This window comes from Marmota flaviventris, chromosome 1 (assembly GCF_047511675.1).
Source record: "Marmota flaviventris isolate mMarFla1 chromosome 1, mMarFla1.hap1, whole genome shotgun sequence".
In the NCBI taxonomy this organism is placed as follows: Eukaryota; Metazoa; Chordata; class Mammalia; order Rodentia; family Sciuridae; genus Marmota; species Marmota flaviventris.
The window spans coordinates 114,660,416-114,682,588 of NC_092498.1; the positions used below are offsets into that span (position 1 = coordinate 114,660,416).

Below are 22,173 nucleotides of genomic sequence, written 5' to 3' on the forward strand. Positions count from 1 at the left end.
ATAGCAGGAGGCTGTCCCAGGGTCCCTTTCTGGATGGAAGCAGAAGTTCTCGGTTGTTTCTTAATTCCCTCCAGGATCCCTAGGGTCCTTTTTTTATTCAGTTTGAAGATTTCTTATTTAAATTGTTATCTGCTGGTTTCTACAAATAAGCTGTGCTTTGGGGGACTTCCTTCCTTCCCTGCCTCTCGTAGGTGCATACGTGTGTTTCCCATCTCTCTGCCTTTCTCCATTACATCCTGCCTTGCCAAGGCCAGGTTTTATGGCTCAGTGTAAATACTGTCTTTGAAAGGTGATTGGCTACATTCCAACCCCCTACCGAACAATGTTTTATAGCCCACTGAAATTCAGGTTGGCTGGCAAGTGTGAAATGGAACAGTTTTGATTGGACTAAAACAGCATGATGGTGGGTTGTATTTCCTAATCCAGGTCAAAATTATTACACGAGGAATTGAGTGAATTGTGTCTTAGAGAACTCATATGAGGTAGGTTACCTGCCTTTCCCCGGAATCAGTTTTCTGAAGATGTAGGTGAAACAGAGTGGGAAATAAATCTCCAGAAATAATCTTAACTGATTATTTCAAGTGAGTGAGAGATTTAGCCCCAGAGTCAACTCCCCAATAGAACTGCCAAGACCCTAGGCATTGTACTGGATCATCATATTGGCCAAAGAGCTACTCGGAATGGAGTTCTTATAGACGTCGTCCCAGGTGGATAGCCGTGGAAGATGGTGGAATGTGAGAGAGGGAGGAGATATCGGGAGTGACATTTCTTTCCTCTGATGCTCACCCCCAGCCTCCCCATTGCCAGTCCTTCAGGAGAAAGCACTTCCCAGGGCTGAAACTTGGCATTTACAGCACATAGCACAGATGCCTGTTGGATTGCATCAAGTTTACATGGAGCATCAAGTTTTTTAAAAAATGAAATCATTATAAATTCTGGCAGTTTTTATGGTATAATTAAAATGTCTAACAGGATACCTCTGGGAAACCAAATGCAGTTTTGCTATTTATAGAGCCAGCAGAGGTAGTGTTTCTTGCCAACTTTCATATCTTATGACCTATAAATTGCTCTTAATAGCTAATCTGTCATCCCAGTTCTCATACCAGAAAGCTTGTTTCCTTATTAATCTGTTAATTTGCATCTGCAAAGGACATTTACAAACACTTGGTGTGAAAACATCACTGTATTAATACTGGGCATTATAAATAATTTATCACCTGTGATAGCAACTCTTAGATCTAGGTAATAGATCTTTCTGACATTGTATTATTCTTCCAACCCTAATATAATTTTGATAAAAATAATTATTATGAAAGCTCCTCTGGCCTCATAGTATTAGAAAAGGCTGACAGGTTACCATGGAGAAGCTGTAACTATTACTAATAGCTCTCTAGGCTCAGAGTAATAGATTCAAACCAACTATTTCAACTATTACCATAGAAAAGAATTCAGATACATACATTATTTCTTTTCTGGAATAATTGCAGAATATTTCTCCAACCTTGGATTTAAACATTGGGATAGACTGGTTAGATTGATTATGATAAACCTGATACCAATTACCGAACATGCACAGCATGGAAATGATTTAAGGCCATTAAAGACCATGTAATTAAAATTTCCCTGTTTGTGTGGTAGTTAAGCCTCCTCCTTCTCTGGGGCTGTAAGTTCACAATTCTTAGAAATCCCATTTAGGAAGCTTTCTCCCTACCAAGATACTTAGAATTTAACTGTTTGTTTGTTTGCATTTCCTTGATTTGTCTGATTCAATTCAAGAAGCATTTGTGGAAGCAGAAAACAAAATATTAAAGAGGAGAGATCAAGTAATGAGGGGCAAGGGTCAGAAGCCAGGTAAGACTTTACAAGTATTTTGGGATTCCATCTGCCTGTTAAGGTGAGGCTCTGAGTCTGGCCATAAGCCTCCTGGTGACCCAGAGAAAGAGGAAAATATAACTACGGACAAAACTCACAGTAAGATAAAGCCATGGCAGCACATGGTAGGCATACTGAGATGTGAAAGGCTTTTTTTCCTTTGTCCTTATAAAGATGGCACTAGGTGATACCCTGCACAATGTCCTCAACAATACAGAGATAAAATCTCTTTGATTCTTGTCCAGTTGGTTCAGTGTGACTATTGAGTAAACAATTCCAGAAGTTCATGACCATCATTTAACCTTTACATGGAATTACTCTGTCAGCTCAGTTGCGGATTAAGGGTAGATTTTCAGGCTAGAATCCACTCCTTAAATAGGGAGTCTATGTCACTTCAGGCCTCACAGAACACGATTCAGTCTTCTGTTTTCAGGTATGTATTTGAGTGGCTAATGATTCCCCTAAGCAAATCTGTGATTTGGATAAAGTACTTCCGGAGAGACTGTTGCATCTACTAATAAAGGTTTCAAAGATCAGCTGCGTTTAGTACCCAGTTCTTTTCAAATGGGGCTTTCCTATAAAAATGCCTAAAATTTCATCATCCAGAAACCTATGGTAATTGGCACATAATTGAACCACTACATAATGTTAACGGTAACTTATATTTCCTGAAGAATTAAATTATTAATTTTTGTTCAGTGTGGTATTGGTCAGGATTGGCCGGGTTTATGGAGTAGTAACAATCAATCTCAAAGTCTCTGTGGCTTACAACAGCAAAGGCTTAGTTCTGGTGCCCCCTGTATATTCATTATAGATCAGACAGGGATCTGTTCCGCCTTGACGTGCTTCTCATTTGAAGATCGATTCTGATGAAACAGTCTGTAGCAAAGGGAATAGAGAATGTGGTAAAGATGCACTGGTTCCTGCAAGCTGCCCTCTGGGGAACAGTCACATTTATTAGCTACAGCAGGTTCATGGCCACCCCCACTTGGCCTCACGCAGGCGGTGATGTTCATTCTCACCTGTGTGGAAGGAGAAAACTGGCATAATTGTGAATGGCCCCAAAGACTATTCTTAGCATCATTGGTGCTTAAAATATCCTAACTTTATTCTAATTAGCCACTTTTTAAACTATATTCTAATTAGTCACTTTTGTTAAGCATTTCCTTGTTATTTTTACTGATCTCCTTGGTTTTCATGTACTTCATAGAAATATGTGGACCGTATTGCACCACGGGTTGTGAATTTATCAAAAGAGGCCATCTGTACACTTTGTAGTCCAGTGAACACAAGAGCTAGAGTCTGAGGCTGTGGCTCTGAACCCGTGCACTGTCGTTAATTTTGTACTTTGGGGCGTGTCACATCATTTCTCTGAATCTTGACCTCTTTTGAGTCTAGTTTGATCTCACAAATCAGTATCATCATAACATATACTTAAAAGCTTTGTTACAATGATCAAGTGAAACTCCACACAAGAAGTGTCTCAGATTCTACCTACTGTGGACAGACAGAGCTCATGGAAACTTACCTTCCAGACTCCAGGGTCTAATCAGCTGCCTGCTCCAACCTAAACTCACTCTGCCGTACTTCATGCCCTTGACCATGACATTTCCATATCCCAAAAGAATGCTCCTACTCTCCCAAGAAGGAAAACTCCAATTCATTCATTCATTTTTAAGTTAATAGACTTTATTTTTAGAACAGAAAACTGAGTAGATATTATAGACAGTTTCCACATACCCTCTCTGTCCCCATCAGTTCCCCCTTTTATTAATATCTTGCATCAGTTCGGGACATGTGTCACAGTTGATGAACCAATATTGGTGTCTTACTGTTAGCTCAGTTCATAATTGACGTCAGGGTTCAATGTTGTACAGCTCTATGGCCTTTGACACATACCTGATGTCAGGTGTCCACCATTGTAGTGTCATGCAGAATAGCTCAGTTTCATTGCCTCAAAGCCTAGTTCTCCCAGAGTCCCCTGTAACCACTGATCTTTTTACCCTGTAGTCTTGGTTTTTCCAGAGGGTCACCCAGTTGAAATCACACAGTGTGCTGCTGTTTTAGGCTGGCTTCTTCACTAAACAACAGACACTGAAGGTTTCTTCCATACCTTTTGGTGGTTCAGTGGACAATTTCTTTTTATTATTGAATAACATCACACTGCACAATGACACCACAGTTTATTTACTCATTCATCTTTTGAGAGCCACCTTGGTTACTTCCAGTGTCTAGCAATTATTAATAAAGCTGTTATTAGGATTTGCATTCAGGGGCTGGGGCTCAGTGGTAGAGCATTTGCCTAGCATGTGTGAGGCACTGGGTTTGATTCTCAGCACCACATAAAAGTAAATATATAAAATTAAGGTATTGTGTCTCTCCACAACTAAAAAGAAATTAAAAAACAAAAAAAAGAGTTGTGTTCAGGTTTGTGTGCGGACAAACATGTCCACCTTGATTGGGAGCAGGATTGCGGTATCCCATGGCGAGACTATACTTAGTTTTAGAAGAAATTGCCCAACTATCTTCCAGAGTAATTGTACCATTTTCATTCCTTCCAGCAATAGGTGAGGATCTCGGTGGCTCCGCATCCTCACCAGTGTTTGGCATTGTCCCTGTGTTTTGCTGTGGGATACACAATGGCCTCTCATTGCTGTTTTGATTTCCAGCTTCCTGAGGTTAGGGATGTTGAGGGTCTTCTCGCTTGCTTCCTCGCCTTCTACATTTCTTCTCTGAGAGGTGCTTCTTCAGATCTTTTGCCCTTTTTTTATCGAGTCATTCCTTATTGTTTAGTTTTTATATTTGGATACAAGTTTTTCTATCAGATGTGTGTTTTGCAAATATTTTCTTAGCTTGCAGTTTGTCTTTTCATTCTCTTAACAATGTCTTTTTTTTCCAATATCTTTATTTTATTTATTTATTTTTATATGGTGCTGAGGATCAAACCCAGGGCCTTGCATGTGCTAGGCAAGCGCTCTGCCACTAAGTCACAACCCTAGCCCCTTAACAGTGTCTTTTGCAGAGCATAAGGTTTTAATTTTATAAAGTCTAACTTACTAATTTTTTTCTTTCATGAATCATACTTTTCATGTTATATCTAATAACTAGAGGTCATCTAGATTTTCCCTCGTTATTTTCTCAAAGTTTTATAATTCTGCATTTTATATGTGGGTCTGTGACCCATTTCAAGTAATGTTTGTGAAAGTGTGAGGCCTGTATATAGAATCTTTTCTTGGCATGTGAGATTTAGTTGCTCCAGTACCATTTCTTGAAACGTATCCTTCTCTGTTGAATTACCTCTGTTCCTTCAACAAGATTAGTTCATGATATTTCTGTGGGTATAGAGAATTTTCTTGACTGCGTGAATGAATGAATGAACAGATGTCCCAACCAACCAGCAGACCCCAAATACTCCAGAGCTTAAACCACTTGAAATAAAGTGTTTACTAAGACCATGTGTTGGATGTGCAAATGATCCTAAGATGTCCCTAAGCAAGGGGTGAATTTTCTCATGAATATGATTGCAGAAGACTAATTGAAGGCATGCCAGCCTTTGTATATGAAGATGATGACTTTCCCACCATGGTGGTCTTTTTAGTTGTGGTATCAGAACTTCATGTTTTATTTCCTGATCATCTTCTACCACATCTCTGAAATGAATAAAGCTAAGTGGGTATTATTTTGGTTGGAATAAGAAGAGAAACTCAAAACTAAAATATTTGAGCATCTTCTACATAATAAGCCATGAATGAGGCTCTTTACAAATACTGATTTATTTTAAGCCTATCAAGCCTCTAATATTAATATTCCCATTTTACAGTTGAGGAAACCAAGGCTCAGAGATGCTACATGATGTGCCTTATCACACGTTGTGCTATTTGAGCCTTTGCATGCTTGATTCCAGAGTATCCCTGAGTTTCTGTGTCCCTCTGTCTACATGCATGGTGCATGTGGATTTGGGCAGTAAAAATGAAAAAAATATTTCTAGTACTAGCAGCCAGTACATTTCCCATTTTTACAACTACATGCAATTAAGTCAATCAGCAATTATACTGATTATTTTCCATATAATACTACTGTGTATTTAATCTCCCACATAATAAAACTTGAATCAAAAATATATATTGTACAGGGGAAAACATGCTAAGAGGAAAGGAAAACATGTTTAAATCTTCAGCACGATGGTTAATAGTAGTGCCATCAATGTGGTTATAGTTTGGGGCAGTTTGAACTTTATTTCTCCAACTAAAACCCTTTAAAGGTGGATGGATGAAATATGAGCATATTTCCGGCTCTAGATTCAGGTCTCGTGAAACTAACTTGTCAGATGCAGTTCATCTCAAATATTGAGGTCACAGAGCGAGGGGCTCCTGACTCCTCTGTGTTCAGTCTGCAGCTGGAAATGGAGCTTAGGCAGGAGCATGAGTAATTTCTGTCTGTACAAAGAGAAAGCCATTGTCTTACTCCAGCCAGATAGTTTGTTAGCATAACTGTTTGTATGCATTTTAGTATTCAAATACAGATGTTCCAAAATGTTTCCACTGTGGGAAGCAGCTGCTGCTATTCTAGCACAAAAATCTCAGAGAGATTAATATACAAAGGCAGCGTGAACCTTGGTGGCAAATGCAGCATCTGCTTGAGGTGGGGCCCGTGATTCCCTATCGATAGTGGGTCTTCAGATCCTCATTAACAGCCTGAAACCATGTTTCAGATCTACACTTATTCTACAGCAACAGGAACAAAGACAAGTGATTAATTTGTAATTCACTTAGCTGATAAATACCATCACATGTTATTTGCCCTGAGCTGTAAAACACTGGACTTCATTTCCTGTGGCGACTGATAGGAATATAGATGTTTGGTCACAGTGACTGATATTTTCAGGTAACAGAGCCCAGCCCAGGCAGCTTGCCTTCATAAGACACTGTGCACCCCTTAGCAACGCCTTCACAGAGCACTCGGGCTCCCAGCCTCATCTGATCCCCTCCCAGCCCTGCGGAGTATGGACAGTATTGTCATCAAGTGCCATGTTATAAATAAAGAAAGCAAGTTAAATAGGTTAAAATGACTTATTAGGGTGTCACAGCCAGGGCCTCGACACCAAATCCTATCCAATCCTCCCCTGTGCCAAGCTACCCCTCTGGTCTCAGGGGCTGTGGTGTATGCTTCCTAAATTCCATGGTCCTTGGTAGTGATGCTAGTTTGCAGGACACCCCCTGACAGCATCAAGAAAGAGCTCGTGGTTGGTCCTTCCCTCCTCTCCCCTCCCCAGAAGGGAGATGCCCCAGAATTCCCTGTCCTTATGTTCAGAGAGCTCCCCTAAGCGAGTGCTGTGTCTCCCTGGCATTGGAGAAATGAAAGACCAGAGCAGAGGCTCCCCGGGCCGTCGTTTAGAGTGCCATAAACCAGAAGTTCCTGAGAATGGCGATGCCCGCCGGGGTGTGGAGCCGCCCAGGGCCTGTAACCCATCCGGGCGCCCCGGGCTCGCTGCCTCCACAAGCTACTGTGGGAGCCATCTAGTGAATTATTTATGGTTTTTGTGTTTGACAGAGGCTCCTGGCTCGCGGCTGGGCCTAGGGAAGTTAAGTGGCTCCAGCTAGGGGAGGGCGGCGCAGCTCTGAACCAGGGTGTGACTGTGCGCCACCCCCCTCGTCGCAAAAGAGCCCTGGTGTTTTACTGTGAGGGTGACAAAGGGCTGAGGGTGGGAGGGTTTGGGGAGAATAAGGCTGGGAGAGCTAACCACTGAAGCAGAGGGAAGAGGCCGAGTCCTGGGCCTAAAGCACAGGAAGAGAAGATGGTCGGGTGGGTGAGTGGGTAGTGCAGGGGAAAGACCAGGGAGCAGCAGACGCCTGTCTAGACTGCTGACCCGAAGTCCTAAGCTCAGCCCCAAGGGCCCTCCTGTGGGAACCCGTGGCCAGTGTGGTCCAAGTGGCATGCCATTTGGTGTCACCAGTGTTGCTTCTGCCAGATCACAGCGCTGCAGCATTGTGACTCTCGTGGAGCTGTTTCTGTTCTCTCCACTCAGAAGAAAGCAAAAAAAGTAAATTTCTAAGGATGTATTTCCTCTCTATTTTCTAAATCTTTTTGTTAGAACATCTGCGAAATGATAAAACCAACTTAGAACAATATGGAACATTTTGCAAATATACTATTTGCAAGCCCCATAAAAATGGTGTCTCAGTCATTTTGATCAAGAACTGCTATTTCACAAGCAAAGGAAACAGGGGAGCAAATCACTCATATCTATAAAATATTAATAAAAGTGTCCTGATGTGCACAAACATAGAACCCTTCCCACAAAGAAATGCCCTTGTACTCAGCAGGGACAGCATTACCTCATGGCTAGTCCTGTGCCCTGGGGAAGATTTCTTGCCCACGTATGGGAGTGCAGCCTTTGTTCTGCCAGGGTCTGGTTTCCATGCTTCAGAGGGAAGCATCATGAAGAGAGGGGGTGACATGGCCCTAAGCTGTAGACAGGCAGTGAAGGAGGGGAGGGGAGGAAGCTTCCAACTTGTGGAATGAAAAGAAGGACTTAAAAAGCCCAGCATAACTTCCCTGTCATACCTCTGCAAAGGAGTTAGAAACTGAAGACCAGGATCTAGGACTGTACGTGCTTGTGTAACCTCTCCTGTGATATTTTCATAGTTCCTGTGTGATCCGCTACACTGACACAGAGTTATTTTCATTGAAACCTTTAAGACCAAAAGGGTTTGTGTACTTTTCTTTGGGCGGTGAGCCTAAGGAGGGCAGGGAGGCTTCATGGAGGCTAAATGGAGACCACCCCAATCAGAGGCACAGGTTGGAACGCAGCCGTTGATTTCCAAGGAGACTCATCCAAATCTAAGCCCTCCACAGTAACCAGCACCCATAAAGTCACTTTGAAGGAACAAGATGAGAAATCAGGACCTTCAAGTGGGTCCTGGTTTGCAAAATTCTCAGTCCTCATGGTGAACATCTCCCTCACCACTAATGCATCCATTTGCTTCGAAGAAAACCAGAGTACAGAATCACCCAAGAGGGCCACAAGCCAAGCCCAGGCTTCTCCTGTGAATGTCCTACACTCTGTCATATGTAGTAATTAATTTGGTTTTCTTCAACACTTTCTTATAGCACAGAGGTTAATGGATATTAACAGAGTTGTAATATCATAGTGAATATTAGAAATGTCACCAAGTCTTTAAACTAAGACAAAGGTCATATGGAACACAACCTGCTTCTGTGAGATTAGGTATGGAAAGCTCCTGATTAAATTACCATTGTCTTCTGCTGGGAACTTGGTGTTGGATGTGCTCTTTATCAGTTCTCTGGAGGTCTGTGGCCCACTGATAGAAACTCCATTAGGGACTGGATTGATAGTTACAGGCAAACTCTGTGAAATTGTATCTGCTGAAACAAACCAAAGCCATTTTCTGATGTGCTTTCATTTCTCTGCCTTATCCTTTCTCTCCAGGCAGCTTCGTCAGCCCTGAGCAGTCTGGGCCACGTGTACACAGCCATCGGAGACTACCCCAATGCACTGGCCAGTCACAAACAGTGTGTTCTTCTCGCCAAGCAATCCAAAGACGAGCTTTCCGAAGCCCGAGAACTTGGCAACATGGGAGCTGTGTATATTGCCATGGGCGACTTTGAGAACGCCGTGCAGTGCCACGAGCAGCACCTGAAGATAGCCAAGGAGCTGGGGAACAAGCGGGAAGAGGCCCGGGCCTACAGCAACCTGGGCAGCGCCTACCATTACCGCAGGAACTTCGACAAGGCCATGTCCTACCACAACTACGTGCTGGAGCTGGCGCAGGAGCTGATGGAGAAGGCCATCGAGATGCGGGCCTACGCAGGCCTGGGCCACGCTGCCAGGTGCATGCAGGATTTGGAAAGAGCGAAACAGTACCACGAGCAGCAGCTGGGCATAGCTGAGGACCTCAAGGATCGGGCAGCAGAGGGGCGCGCCTCTTCCAATCTGGGTAAGGAGCGGGTTGTTTGCAAGACCCTGGGTCGATGTCATGGGCTGGAAATAGCTGGAGCAGCCCACTGACTCTTATGTGTGTGCTGTCTTTCCTTGAGATAGGTTCCCCTGGAGCCTGCCTCCTCTAAACCACTCCTCTATACTTCCTGTTGTCATTGCTCTGAGGATTGGACTCTGAAATACTAGGAAAACAAAACACCCCAACCTTTCTTAAAAAATATTTTTATTAGTTGCTGATTTTATTTTATTTATTTATCTAATTCGGTGCTGAGAATCGAAGCCAGTGCCTCACACATGCTAGGCAAGCTCTCTGCCACTAAGCCACAACCCCAGCCCTCACCCCAACCTTTAATCTGTCTACAGAGAAGAGCAACCAGATTCATCTAATTAGAGAGAAGAGGAAATGAAGATGATATAAGCTATTTTGATTTAAATGAAAGAGATGCTACTAGGAAGTGACCAGTGCGAGAGAACTGGAGAGAATTTTTGCTTATAGGAATTTCTTTACCTAACCCCACAGAAAATGTATTTGTACTCAAAATTATCTGTATTCACAAAAGCTATTGTTAATTTTAGTATAAATGCAAAATTATTTTTGTGAAAGATTAAAAGACAGGTTTGCAGTCACATTTTGCTAGTACTTGGTTACAGTAAAGACATTTACAATTTGGGATAGTTTATATGTAGTGGTAAGAGACCATCAGTAATTGGTAACTGGTTTTTAGAAGATATTGTTAAGTCTCTTGTTATCCAAACAATGTGGGTGTATAATGAATGGCATGTACAGATGTGCTTGGAAGTATAAGCTGTCTGGAGCCCCTGGTTCATTCTGTGCCCACAAGGATTCAGGGTGGGGCGAAGACAAGGAGAAAATGACTTGATGGTATCAGTGCATGCCTATCAGATACTGGTGGCAGCAGGATGTGAAACTCAGCCCCATTTTATTTATTATGCCTGCTGAAACCAAGCCTCCCCATCTCTTCTTGTAATTTGATCACTCACTACTTCTCCCTCTCTTTACCTCTACTTATTTTAATCAGATGATTTTTGGCTAGTTGTTGGAGAAAGCCTTACAGGTGGTATGAGAGTCTGACAAGAGCCACAGAAATAGGATCTTGACTTTATATATCCATTCAACAGTTTTTTGCAAATATTTTACAAATATTTATTGAATGCTTAATATGTGCTGTAAGGGACAGAGAACTTTTTAAAAAATCGTTATCTTTAAAGAGCTAATACTTTAATTAGAAAAATAAGACAAATATGCAGGACAACAAAGTCTTCCCTCAAAACAATGATAGTGATGTGTTGCCATGGAATTCCTAGAAGGGAGACCCTGAGGGCTGGGAATAGCCTCAAAAATGAAAACTTCCTATAGGGGATTAGATCCAGGTGGACCCTGAAGCACAGGCAAGATTTGGCCAGGAACAGAATGGCATTGATGCCAAGGGACATGTGAAAGAAGGTATGAGTTGTAGCAGATTTGCATATCTGAGAGATGGTACCATGATTAGAATTCAGGAATGTGCTGCAGGGTGATAGAAGATTGGCATGAAAAAGAGGCAAGGGGTGCGTTCATGAACAGAATTGTGCAAGTTGTGAAATATGGGAATCAAAATGAGTCAAGCAGTGATGGCAGGATAGAGTAGAGGGCTTGGAACCTAGAGGTGAGGAAAGTTATACGTATTAGACTATCAATGTTTTCCTTTTCATCTTGTGTCAGTTTGATAAGTTGTATTTTTTTCAAAAACTTTGTTCATTTCATCTAAATTGTTGAAATTATTGGCCTAAAGTTGTTTTTAATATCTCATTATTACTTTAATGTTGAAGCTTGTCTAGGGATATTCCTCCCTTATTACTGATATTAGGAGTTTGTGTTGTATGCCCCCCCACACACACTTTCCTGAATCATTCTGACTAAAAATTTATCAATTCTCTTGACTTTTAAAAGGAACCAACTTTAGCTTTTGTCAATTTTTCCCTATTGTTTATCTGCTTATTGTTTTCTTCATTCTACTTTGAGTTCTTTTTTTAGCTACCTAAGGGCAAACCTTAGGTTATTGATTATATACTCTTCTTCTAATACAATCATTTAAACATATGAATTTTCCGCTAGAAATATGGAGTGAATTTAATAAAATCATGCCATTGTGCACATATAAGTATGACACAGGGAATTCCATCTTTATGTATATATAAATATGTATATATAAATAAATAAAGTAAGATCGATAGAGTAGAGGAAGGAGAATGGGGGAGGGAAGAGGAGGAAAAGATGGGAACCAGGACTGAAATGGAGGATATCAAATTCCATATATGTATGGCGTTGTCACACTGTACCCAACTACTCAGTATAATTGTAATGCTCTAAGAAAATTTTTGCTATATCTATACCCCTTTCCTCGCTCCCTCCTTTCCTACCTTCTTCCTTCCTTCCTTTCTTTCTCTCCCCGCCCCTCTCAATTTAACCCAGGGGCACTTAACCACTGAGTCACATCCCCATCCATTTTTCACTTTTTAAATTTTTGAGACAGGATCTCACTCAGTTGCTTATGGCCTCACTAAATTGCTGAGGCCGGCTTTGAACTTCCAATCCTCCTGTGTCCGCCTCCTGAGCCGCTGGAATTACAGAAGTGTACTACCACATCCAGCTCCCATACCTTTTAAAATATGTTTTCACTTGGTTGAGCTTTAAAAATTTTATAAAATTATTTATGATTTCTTTTTGACTCATGAATTATTGTTTAACTTTAAAATATTTGGGGGGTTGGAGTGTAGCTCAGTGGTAGAGCACTGGTCAAGCATGTGTAAGGCTCTTGGTTTAATCCCTAGCACTGCACCAAAACAAATTTTTTAAAATTGAGGTTTTCCTAGATACTGTATTGTTATTTTAGTTTAATTTTATTATGGCCAGGCAGTATATTTTAGGATTTCAATGTAATCTTTAAGTACCTAATGGGTCAAGTTAGTTGATAGTATTGTTCAGATCATGTCTGTTTCATTGTGCGTGGGAGGGTGGGTACTGGGGATTGAACTCAGGGTCACTCAACCACTGAGCCTCATCCCCACCCCTATTTTATATTTTATTTAGAGACAGGGTCTCACTGAGTTACTTAGCACCTCACCATTGCTGAGGCTAGCTTTGAACTCATGATGCTCCTGCCTCAGCCTCCAGAGTTTATAGGCATGTGCCACCACGCCCTGTTTTGTTGTGATTTTTAAAATCTATCTTTTTTCAAAAATTATTCAGAAGGGGGTTGTTAAAAACCTCTGCATATTATTGTGGATTTATCTGTTTCTCAACCTAGAATTCTATGTCCAGCAAAACTGTCCTTCAAAAATGAAGATGAAACAGTTCAGCAAAAGCTTGCTTCCTGAATTTTGAAGCTCTCTTATTGAGCTAATACTCATTAATGATCAGTTTGTCTTCCTGACATATTGTCCCCTTAATGATTATGAAATGACTCTTTTGATCTTTGATAATATCCTTTTATCTGGAAGACTACTTTATCTCATACTGATGTGCCCATTCCCATATTCTTAGGCTTATTATTTCTATAGTTTATCTTTTTCCATCCATTTGCCTTTTATTTGTTTTTTATTTAATATTTGTCAACTGCAGACAATGTATAGTTGTCTGTATATTGATATATATTTCTTCATAGTTGGTTTGGGCCTTATAATTGGAGAATCTCTTTCATTTAATATTTAACGTAATTATTAGTATTATTGGATTTATGTTTGTTTTCTTACTCTGGTTTTCCCATTAATGTTTTGATCTTTTGTTGCTTTTCTGATTTGCATAGGTTAATTTAACCTTTTAGATTTTATCTATTTGCTTTTTTAACTCTGTTTCTTTGCAATATTTTGTAGTGGTTGCTCTAAAGAGCACATCCTCTACCACTGACGTTTTAGTCTCCCTTGAGCTAACAGCATTATTGCACTTCCTGTGAAGTGTTTCTTGCAACCATCTGAGTCCACCCTGGACTTAATACTGCAGTTGTCACACTTGTGTTACTATACCCACATTCTTATTAAATCCCACAGGACCTTGTTATATTTGTATTTTTAAAAAGACATTTTAATGAATTAAGGAGGGAAATGACATTTTATATTTACCAACTGTTCCCCCATTTCTGCTGCTCACATTTGTTCCTAAAGATCGGAGTTTCCATCTGATCTCATTCCCTTCAGCCTGAAGAAACACACTGGGCATATCTCGTGGTGCTTGACTGCCAGAGAATGCGCTTCCTTTTTGTTGGATTCATTTATTTATTTAATGTTTGTCAACTACAGACAATGTATCGTTGTCTTCTTCATAGTAGGTTTGGGCCTTTTAATTGGAGAATCTCTTTCATTTAATATTTAACATAATTATTGGTATTGTTGGATTTATGTTTGTTATCTTACTACTGGTTTTCTGGTTTGACCTTAAAATGTCTTGGTTTCCTCTTCATTTTTTAAGGATAACTGTGCTGGATATAGAATTCTAGGTTGATATGTTTTTAAATCTTTCTTTTAGCCCTTTAAAGATGTCTAATTTTTTTTAATCTTTATTTTGTTGATTTATTTATATGTGATGCTGAGGATCGAACCCAGTACCTCACATGTGCGAGGCATGTGCTCTGCCACTGACCCCAGCCCCAGCCCCTGTCTAATTTTTTGACTTCTATTATTTCTTTTTTTAAAATTTTTTTTATTAGCTACACATGACATTACAATGATCTTGCTGATTCATACATTTGAGGTCATTGGGGTATAATTTCTCATTTTTCTAATTGTACAGATTGCAAAATCACACTGGTCATAGAGTCACCTATATACATACAGCAATCATAATGTCTGTTCTTACAAGAACTTAGTAGATTTTCATACTCTATATGTCATGTGCCATTTTTTCATGATTTTTTTTCAAGATTTCCTCTAAATTGGGTTCTTCAGCAGTTTGACTATGATGTGCCCAAATGTGACTTTTCTGTGTGTGTCTTTTTCCTTTTTCTCATTATTTAAGCTTTTGAATCTGCAGATGTATAACTGTTACCAAACTTAGGAATTTTTACCTATTGTTATTTCAAGTATCTGTTTCTGGCCCATCCCCTCTCTCCTGTATTATAAGAATTTACATATATTTTAGATCTTTCAATATTGTCCCATATGCTACTAAGGTTTTCTTCATGTTTTTAATCTTTTCTTCAGTTTGGAAAATTATGTGATCTACCTTAAAGTTCACTAGCTCTTTAGCCACCTCCAATCTGCTGTTAAAACCAGTGATGCAGAGTTTAGGGGTTCCCTAAAATCATCCTCACTCTGCCATCAACTGCAAGGTTAGGGGTCCCTGAGACCACCCTCAATTTCAAAACCTCACTAGAAGGACTCATAGAAATCACTGAAAGCTGTTCTACTCGTGATAAGAGAGTAGAAGGTCCAAATGAGTTTCTCTGGCCTGCACAGGGTATTTGCCAGCCTGAAACTCATTCAGACCTTAGTATTGGTTTTTACTGGACCTTGCTCACATAGATGTAGTTGGACACCTGCGTGTGTGACCTCAGTTTCCAGCCCCTCTGGAGGCTGAGCTGATACCATATGACCAAAGGCCCTACAAGAAATCACATCATTAGCCTAGACCATCGACATGGCCAATGCTTTCTGATAAACAGTGACACTATTGTCAGGTAGGAGGATTCCAAGGGCTTTGCCAGACACTCTCTTTGGGCAAGATTAATTCCTTATTACACAGGTGAATTTCCTTAGTTATATACTTTATTTTTAGCTGAAGAATTCCACTTGGTACTTTTCATTGACATTTCAGTTTTTTCGGCTGGGATTTGTGTGTTTACTCTTGTGTTTTTTCCTTCAAATGGTGAGTCTAGTTATGACAGCTGCTGTTAAAACCTTGTCTGCTAAATCCATGCAGGTCATCTCAGGGTTAGACCCTATTGATTTTGTCTTTTTTTTTTTTCCTTTCAGTAACAGCTTGACTGAGATATAATCTACATGCCACACAATTTAAAGTGTATAATTCAATGATTTTTAGTATAGTTGCAGAGTTGTAGGTTGATCGCCTTTTGTTCTGAGTATTAGTGACTTTCTAATGTTTCTGTGTATGCCCAGTAATATAGGATCATATCTGAAATGTCTGAATGATGTTTTATAGAGAAATTGGATTCAGATCTCTCATAATAATGTTGATTTGTTGTTGTTTTATCAGGTAGTTAGCTTGGCTGAATTTGACCACCAAAATCAGGCTTCCCTATGGTGGTGACTTCGGAAATCTTTCTTTGGATCATTTAGCCTTAAATTGGCTGCTTAGACTCTGCCTTGCACATATGTGTTTTAGGGGTTAGAGAAAGAGATAAGGGAAGAGTTCATACTCAGGATTCAGGGCTCTTTCCCCTCTTTGGGATATTTTCCCCCTCTGATTTTTCAAGTTGATAAACTATGTGTTTCTACCAGAATTTTAGCCTCACCATATGGTACTATTTGGGGCCTGCCCACTGGCAAATAAATAAAAATAAAACTTAGTTTTATTTAACGTATCCTCTGGGCTGGTGAGCTCAGTGGTAGAACATATCCTCGTTATGTACCAGGTGCTAGCTTTGATGCAAAAAAGGAAAAAAAGTGCATTAAAAATGTTCTCTGGCGTTTGAAAGGTGGCCGCTGCCGTCTTCAGTGAGTCAGTCCCTACCTCTCTGGGACCTCTGGCTGCTCTGCTTGCTCTCGAGCACCCGCGGGACTCTCTTCCCATCACTCCAGGCTCACATTGGTCTGAATGGAGGAGTACTACTCCATTGAAGCCAAACCTCACCTAATCTTTTGGTTTGCTTTTTGTTGTTCTGATTTTGTTGTTGTTGTTGTTGTTTGTTTGTTTGTTTGGTATGGAGCCACATTCTCCAGCCCCGCCCCCCCTTTTTTTTAGAGACAGGGTCTTGCTGCCTTACTGCTGAGGATGGCTTTGAACTCACAATCCTCTTGCCTCAGCCTCCCAGCTGCTGGGATTACAGGCATGCGCCACAGTGCCCAGCTCCACCTATTCAGTTTTGACCATGGCAATTTGATTTGCATCCTTGTGCCTGACAGATAAGCAGCCTCTCCTTGTGGCAGAGTGAAAGGTGTCAGTGTGCCTTGTCAGCAGGCAGTCTTTGGAATGCCCTGCTACCTTGGCCTTGAAATTCCCAGCTCTCTAGGTTTCTGGGAAGCACCACTGTCCTGATTTTCTTTTTACATCTTTTTCATTGGTTTTTCTTGCCCCTTTAAAAAAAAAAAAAAAAGAATGATATTTTAAAGTTACAAATGTGGTACTTACTCTTGTGAAGAAATATTCTTCTAGTACAATAATGTATAAAGTAAAAAAAGGAAACTTATCCCCTCATGTGACTATTCTTCCCTGTCCCACTCCTCAGAGTTAACTACGGTTACAATCTGGTTGGAGTCTTTCCAGACCAGTTGGCTCTGTTCTTACACAGTGTCAGTACAGTCACGGGTGTGTGCAGCTTGTTCCTTTTTCGAAACATGGATCACGGTGCTTTTCTGAGTGTGCTTTTTCCCACCTTCTCTCAGGCCCCTGTGTCATCCAGACTCCTGATGTTGCTTCTTGACCCTTTCCCATCATATTGCTACTTGCTGAGCATGGGAGTCCTGGGGTTTGTTCCTGGATTCTTTCCTGTTCTCTCTGTCTCTCCCCTTATCATTCTTACCATCAACTCTGCATCGGTACATATTGTTCCTAATCCATACTCCCCAGATCTGACCTTTTTCCTGCCTGAGCATCATTTCACATTTCCAATTACCTGGTAGATACTCCATCTGATTCTCATGCTGATCTGTCAACATTAGTGAATCCAAACCAATTCTCCTGGCCTTCCTAATTCTGTGGAAGGCTGCTCCATCCTGTAGCCATCTGTATAGTTTCCTGTTGCTGCTGTAACAAAACGCCATAGACTTGGTGGCTTAAAACAATGCAAGGTTATTAGCTCTTGGAGGTCAGGAGTCTAAAGTCAGTTTCACTGAGCGGAAGTCAAGATGTTGGCAGGGCTGGCTTATCTGCAGGGTCCAGGAGAGAATCTGTTGTTTCTTTGCCTTTGTCTCTGTCCGGTGGTCACCCTCCTCCTCTCCAGAGGCACCACTCCAGTCTCTGCTTCTGCCTCACATCACCCTCTCTCCCACCCTCACCCTCCACATCCCTCCAATAAGGACTTCTGTGCTCACATCAGGCCACTGGAAAGGCCAGGAAGTCTCTCTGCCTCAAGTCCTTAACTTAATTACACCTGCAGAGTCCCTTTTGCCATGTACGGTGACCGTCACAGGTTCTGGGAATCAGGACGTGGACATGCTCAGGGAGATGTTACCCACCCTGCCATGCCATCGTGACATAGCATCCAAGGTCCTCATTGATTTCTTCCCTGTTTTCAGTTGACTCGGGGTCACATCTTCTCACTTACTGGGTCCAGCAGGATCACCCTGATCTCACTGTGGGGTGAGTTGCAGTTAGGAAAGCAAGAGGAGACGTGATCGACAGGGTGGCTCGGTTCTTTGGTCTCCGCCTCTCTTGTCTCTTCCTCCCTCTCCCCTCCCCCATTCACCCCAGGTGACCACCTGGTTGCTCCTGAGCACCTGGATAGATGCAAAGGTGAGCCCTTTCAGGATTCACTTGCCACACAACGTCAGTCTCGGGCCTGGTTGTGTCTTATAGAGGATCAAATATGAGGGAGGCACATGTCAGAACATCTTTCAACTCTGCCATCAGGAGACCACTGCTTATCTCACATATGAGGAGGTTAAGTATCCAGTTAACTGTGGAAAATGATGGACGGTTTCACAACAACCGTCCTTATTTACTCCTATAAGGTTGAGCATTCGTTATGTGACAGGCATGTGCTATTTAGTGGAAAAACCAACATAGCTCCTGCCCCATGGAGCTTTTGGGTTCCATTCAACAAATATGTGTTGAAACCTGCTCCGTGTCACTTGTTTATATTCATGTTCATATTTAGTCTTCCTCACAAACTTACAAGGTCAAGAATATTAATTGATTTTTACATACGAGAAAATCAAAGCCCATGTAGGCTTAAAAACTCATTAAGATCTCATACAATGATGTTTGGCCCCTTTTGCTGTTTTTTAGTCTTGGGAAGTGTGTGTTGGAGGGAAGGGTTGGTGGCGGGCTGTGGTAGGTGCGTCCTTCCTCTTACCTCAACTACAGTCACTATTCCTGGTGGCTCTCAGCTGTTTTAATTCCAGGATTTAAGAAAAATTACTGGGATAACATTTTTAAAGATTTTTTTAAAAGATGGACACAATATCTTTACTTTATTTATTTTTATGTGGTCCTGAGAATCACACCCAGTGCCTCACATGTGCGAGGCAAGCACTCTACCGCAGAGCTATAACCCCAGACCCAGAAACACTTTTATAAAAGTCACATTATGCTGGATATGACCAGTCATCCAACTACTCAGGGGGCTGAGGCAGAAGGATCACAAATTCAAGGCAACCTAGTGAGATCCTGTCTCAAAATAAAAATAAGAAGGGCCGGGGTATAACTCAGTGGTAGAGTGCATGCCTAGTTTGAGGTTGTGGATTCAACCCAAGTACTACCAAAAAAAAAATTAAATAAACCATATTATTAAAAATTACTGGCTGTCTAAATCAGAAAATTCTGAATTCCCAAGGTCAGGTAGAATAATGTTACATATTAACTACAAAGTACCCACCCATATTACACCTTAGTTATCCCTCACTAGATTTTATGGATGAAATCTTTACTGAGAACACACCTGAAACTTGGTATTCCTGAAAATCTTACAATAAATTTTAGAAGAATTTTCTGTAATATAGTAACCACTTTCTTTTACATTTTTTACCTTTCAATTTTTGTATGTTGGTCTTTTTAACAGAAAGAGACATAGCTTTACAAGTAAAATATTTGTAATTAACAGGAAAATTAATTTACAGTAATGGAGTATTTTTCTTTGGAGATTCTCAGAATGACACACAGGGCCATATTCAAAATAACATCTCAAGATGTTCAAAGGTGTGTGAGAACTCACATACAGGTTCTTGGTATCGTCATGCGAATCCGTGGCATTTGTGTTTTACAGCACTTGTCTGTGCCCCCAGGAACCCTCAGAGGCAAACTATTATTTTCCAATTCACTGATGAGGATCCAAAGATCAAGGGACATCTGTGGCTTACCTAAGATCATAGAGACTGAGGCAGAGTTGGGACCGGTTCTGATTCCATGTCCGCGAATCTTCCCATGAGAACATTCCCACTGAAATGCAGATCCGAGTGGGAGTCATTCCAGGATTACCTGGCCCAGAGCTAAAAGCCAAAGGGGCTTCTTCTCCCACCCCACGCTCACACCCACCTGCAGGAAGAGAATAGCCACCATCCACATTCCTTTTCCCAGGGAGGCTGTTCTGTGATCCCTTGCATTGAACTAGGTTCTTGCAAGCATTTCATTGACTCCTCACCACAAAGCTTTGCCGTAGGTCAGAGCCACAGAGGGAGGGTCCGCACACAGGTCTGCTCGCTCTCCTCTCTCGCAGGTCACAGGCTCCCTCTGGACTTTGCACATTTATTATGTCATTAATTCTGCTTGAGAAGCATGGACGGGACCACACAGATTGTCCAAGTCTAATAATGCCCCTGATCTGGGAAGCAAAATCATACACCTCTAATTTTCACCCAAAGCATGGAAAGGAAAAAAATGTAAATATAAAAAAATTAATATGTGGCAGAGCCTAAAACAGATTTTTCTAGACATCTAAAAGAAAGGAACAAGAATGTTCTTTCCCTGTTAAAAAAAGGAGAAATGAGAAATGGAGAGCGTCAACAGAGCCGGAGATTTTTCTGATCAAGCACCAGAGGACTCGCAGAAAATGATTCAGACCCTCATTAAGGTTATGACACGCACATCCTGTGCCGGGCCCCACACCTATCAGTGCCTAATAAATATTAATAATATTTACTCACTCCTTTAGGTCAAGATTTGTCACCCGGCTTGTCTAGACATTGCTGTTTAAAAGGGGCTGTGATTTGCTTACAGATACAGAGCATCTGTAAACATGGGAGCAGAGGCAGACGGGGCAGTAAATCTTGGTCCGAGCTGCACTTGGACTGTGGCAGGAGAGGCTGCAGAACCGTCATTGGGATAATGAAGTGGATGCCTGCTGCCAGGTCCCTGGGTTGTGTCTCCAGCAGGCAGAGCGGAGCAGTAAATTAGCTTATGTTTCAGCTTGGCAGTTGGCACTTGGTTCATTTGTAGATGCTAATTGTAATCTGATGTTATCAGCAGCAGGTAATTGAAATGGGCTTGATGAATTACTTAATTTCTTTTAATAGCTGAGTCTTCAAGAACTGAATAAAGAAGATAAGGTGATCGGGAGGAAAACACAACAGCTCTATCTTTCTAATTAGCGCTTGGAGGTTTTTTCTTCTTTACACAAATGGTTATGAACATGTGAGGCTGAATGGGTTTATGAGTCACAGGCCCCCGTGGGGGCGTTTCCCATTAGGCAGCCCCGTCCTGAGCATTGATAACAGTTCTGTTAGGACTTGGGAGAGGAACACTTGAGGGAGCTCCAAGAAGAACATCGACTGCTGAACACAATTGGTTTCCCAGGCTGGGGTGCGCACTGCCTGCCACAGTGGGACTCGCCCTGCCTTCTGCCCCTCTTCTGTGGCCCTTGTCCCGGAGCAGGGCTGCCTGGCACCACCAGGAGCATGGGAGCCTCGAGATGAGGTTAATCATTGGCTTCTGCCACCCGCACCTGGCACTGGCCCCTCCCACACCTGCCTGTCCCCAAGTCTTTCCATCTGCAGCAGGTCCTGGGTAGCCCTTTGCTCTGCCAGCTATGGCAAGTACAGATGTGACCCGGGGTCCTGCCATCTGTGCTGGACGCTGCACACTGGACCCATGCCACATGACTGCACAGAGCTCTGGGGTCTTCTGGAATCACCTGGCTCTGCTCTTGTCTTTTGTTCCTTCCTGAAGGGATCCACTGTGCTGGAGTGACTGTGGAAGAATTTGCTTGTGGCTGATTTCAGAAATTTGAAATAAGGGCAGAAAATGTAGAGTGTCAAAATTAGGTCTTTTTGATAGACATTTGGAAATGATATAGCAAACGATTTCTCAGACCACCTCTGGGGTTCTCCTCCATGGAGAATTCTATTTGAAGAAAGGTACAGTTAGAGGTGTAGACTCTGAGACTCTAAGCCACCAGTGTGATCATGGCTGTAGATGCCTTTGATGTCAAAGAAGTGCACTTCACGGCTCTGATAATGTTCCGCTTCTCCATCTGAGGGCTAGTTATATAGCTGTCCTGACTTTGGGACAATTC

At 41.7% G+C, this 22,173-nt stretch overlaps 1 protein-coding gene across 3 annotated transcripts in view; it reads left to right on the forward strand.

The window, feature by feature from the left end:
- The window catches only part of LOC114108264 (tetratricopeptide repeat protein 28), a 594,959-nt gene that overhangs the window by 431,037 nt on the left and 141,749 nt on the right, over window positions 1–22,173 (forward strand). For all 3 annotated transcript variants that reach the window (XM_071614927.1, XM_071614928.1, XM_071614934.1), the window contains one exon: window positions 9,323–9,830. In XM_071614927.1, coding sequence (XP_071471028.1) covers window positions 9,323–9,830 — 508 coding nt within the window. The remainder of the gene's footprint in view (window positions 1–9,322; window positions 9,831–22,173) is intronic.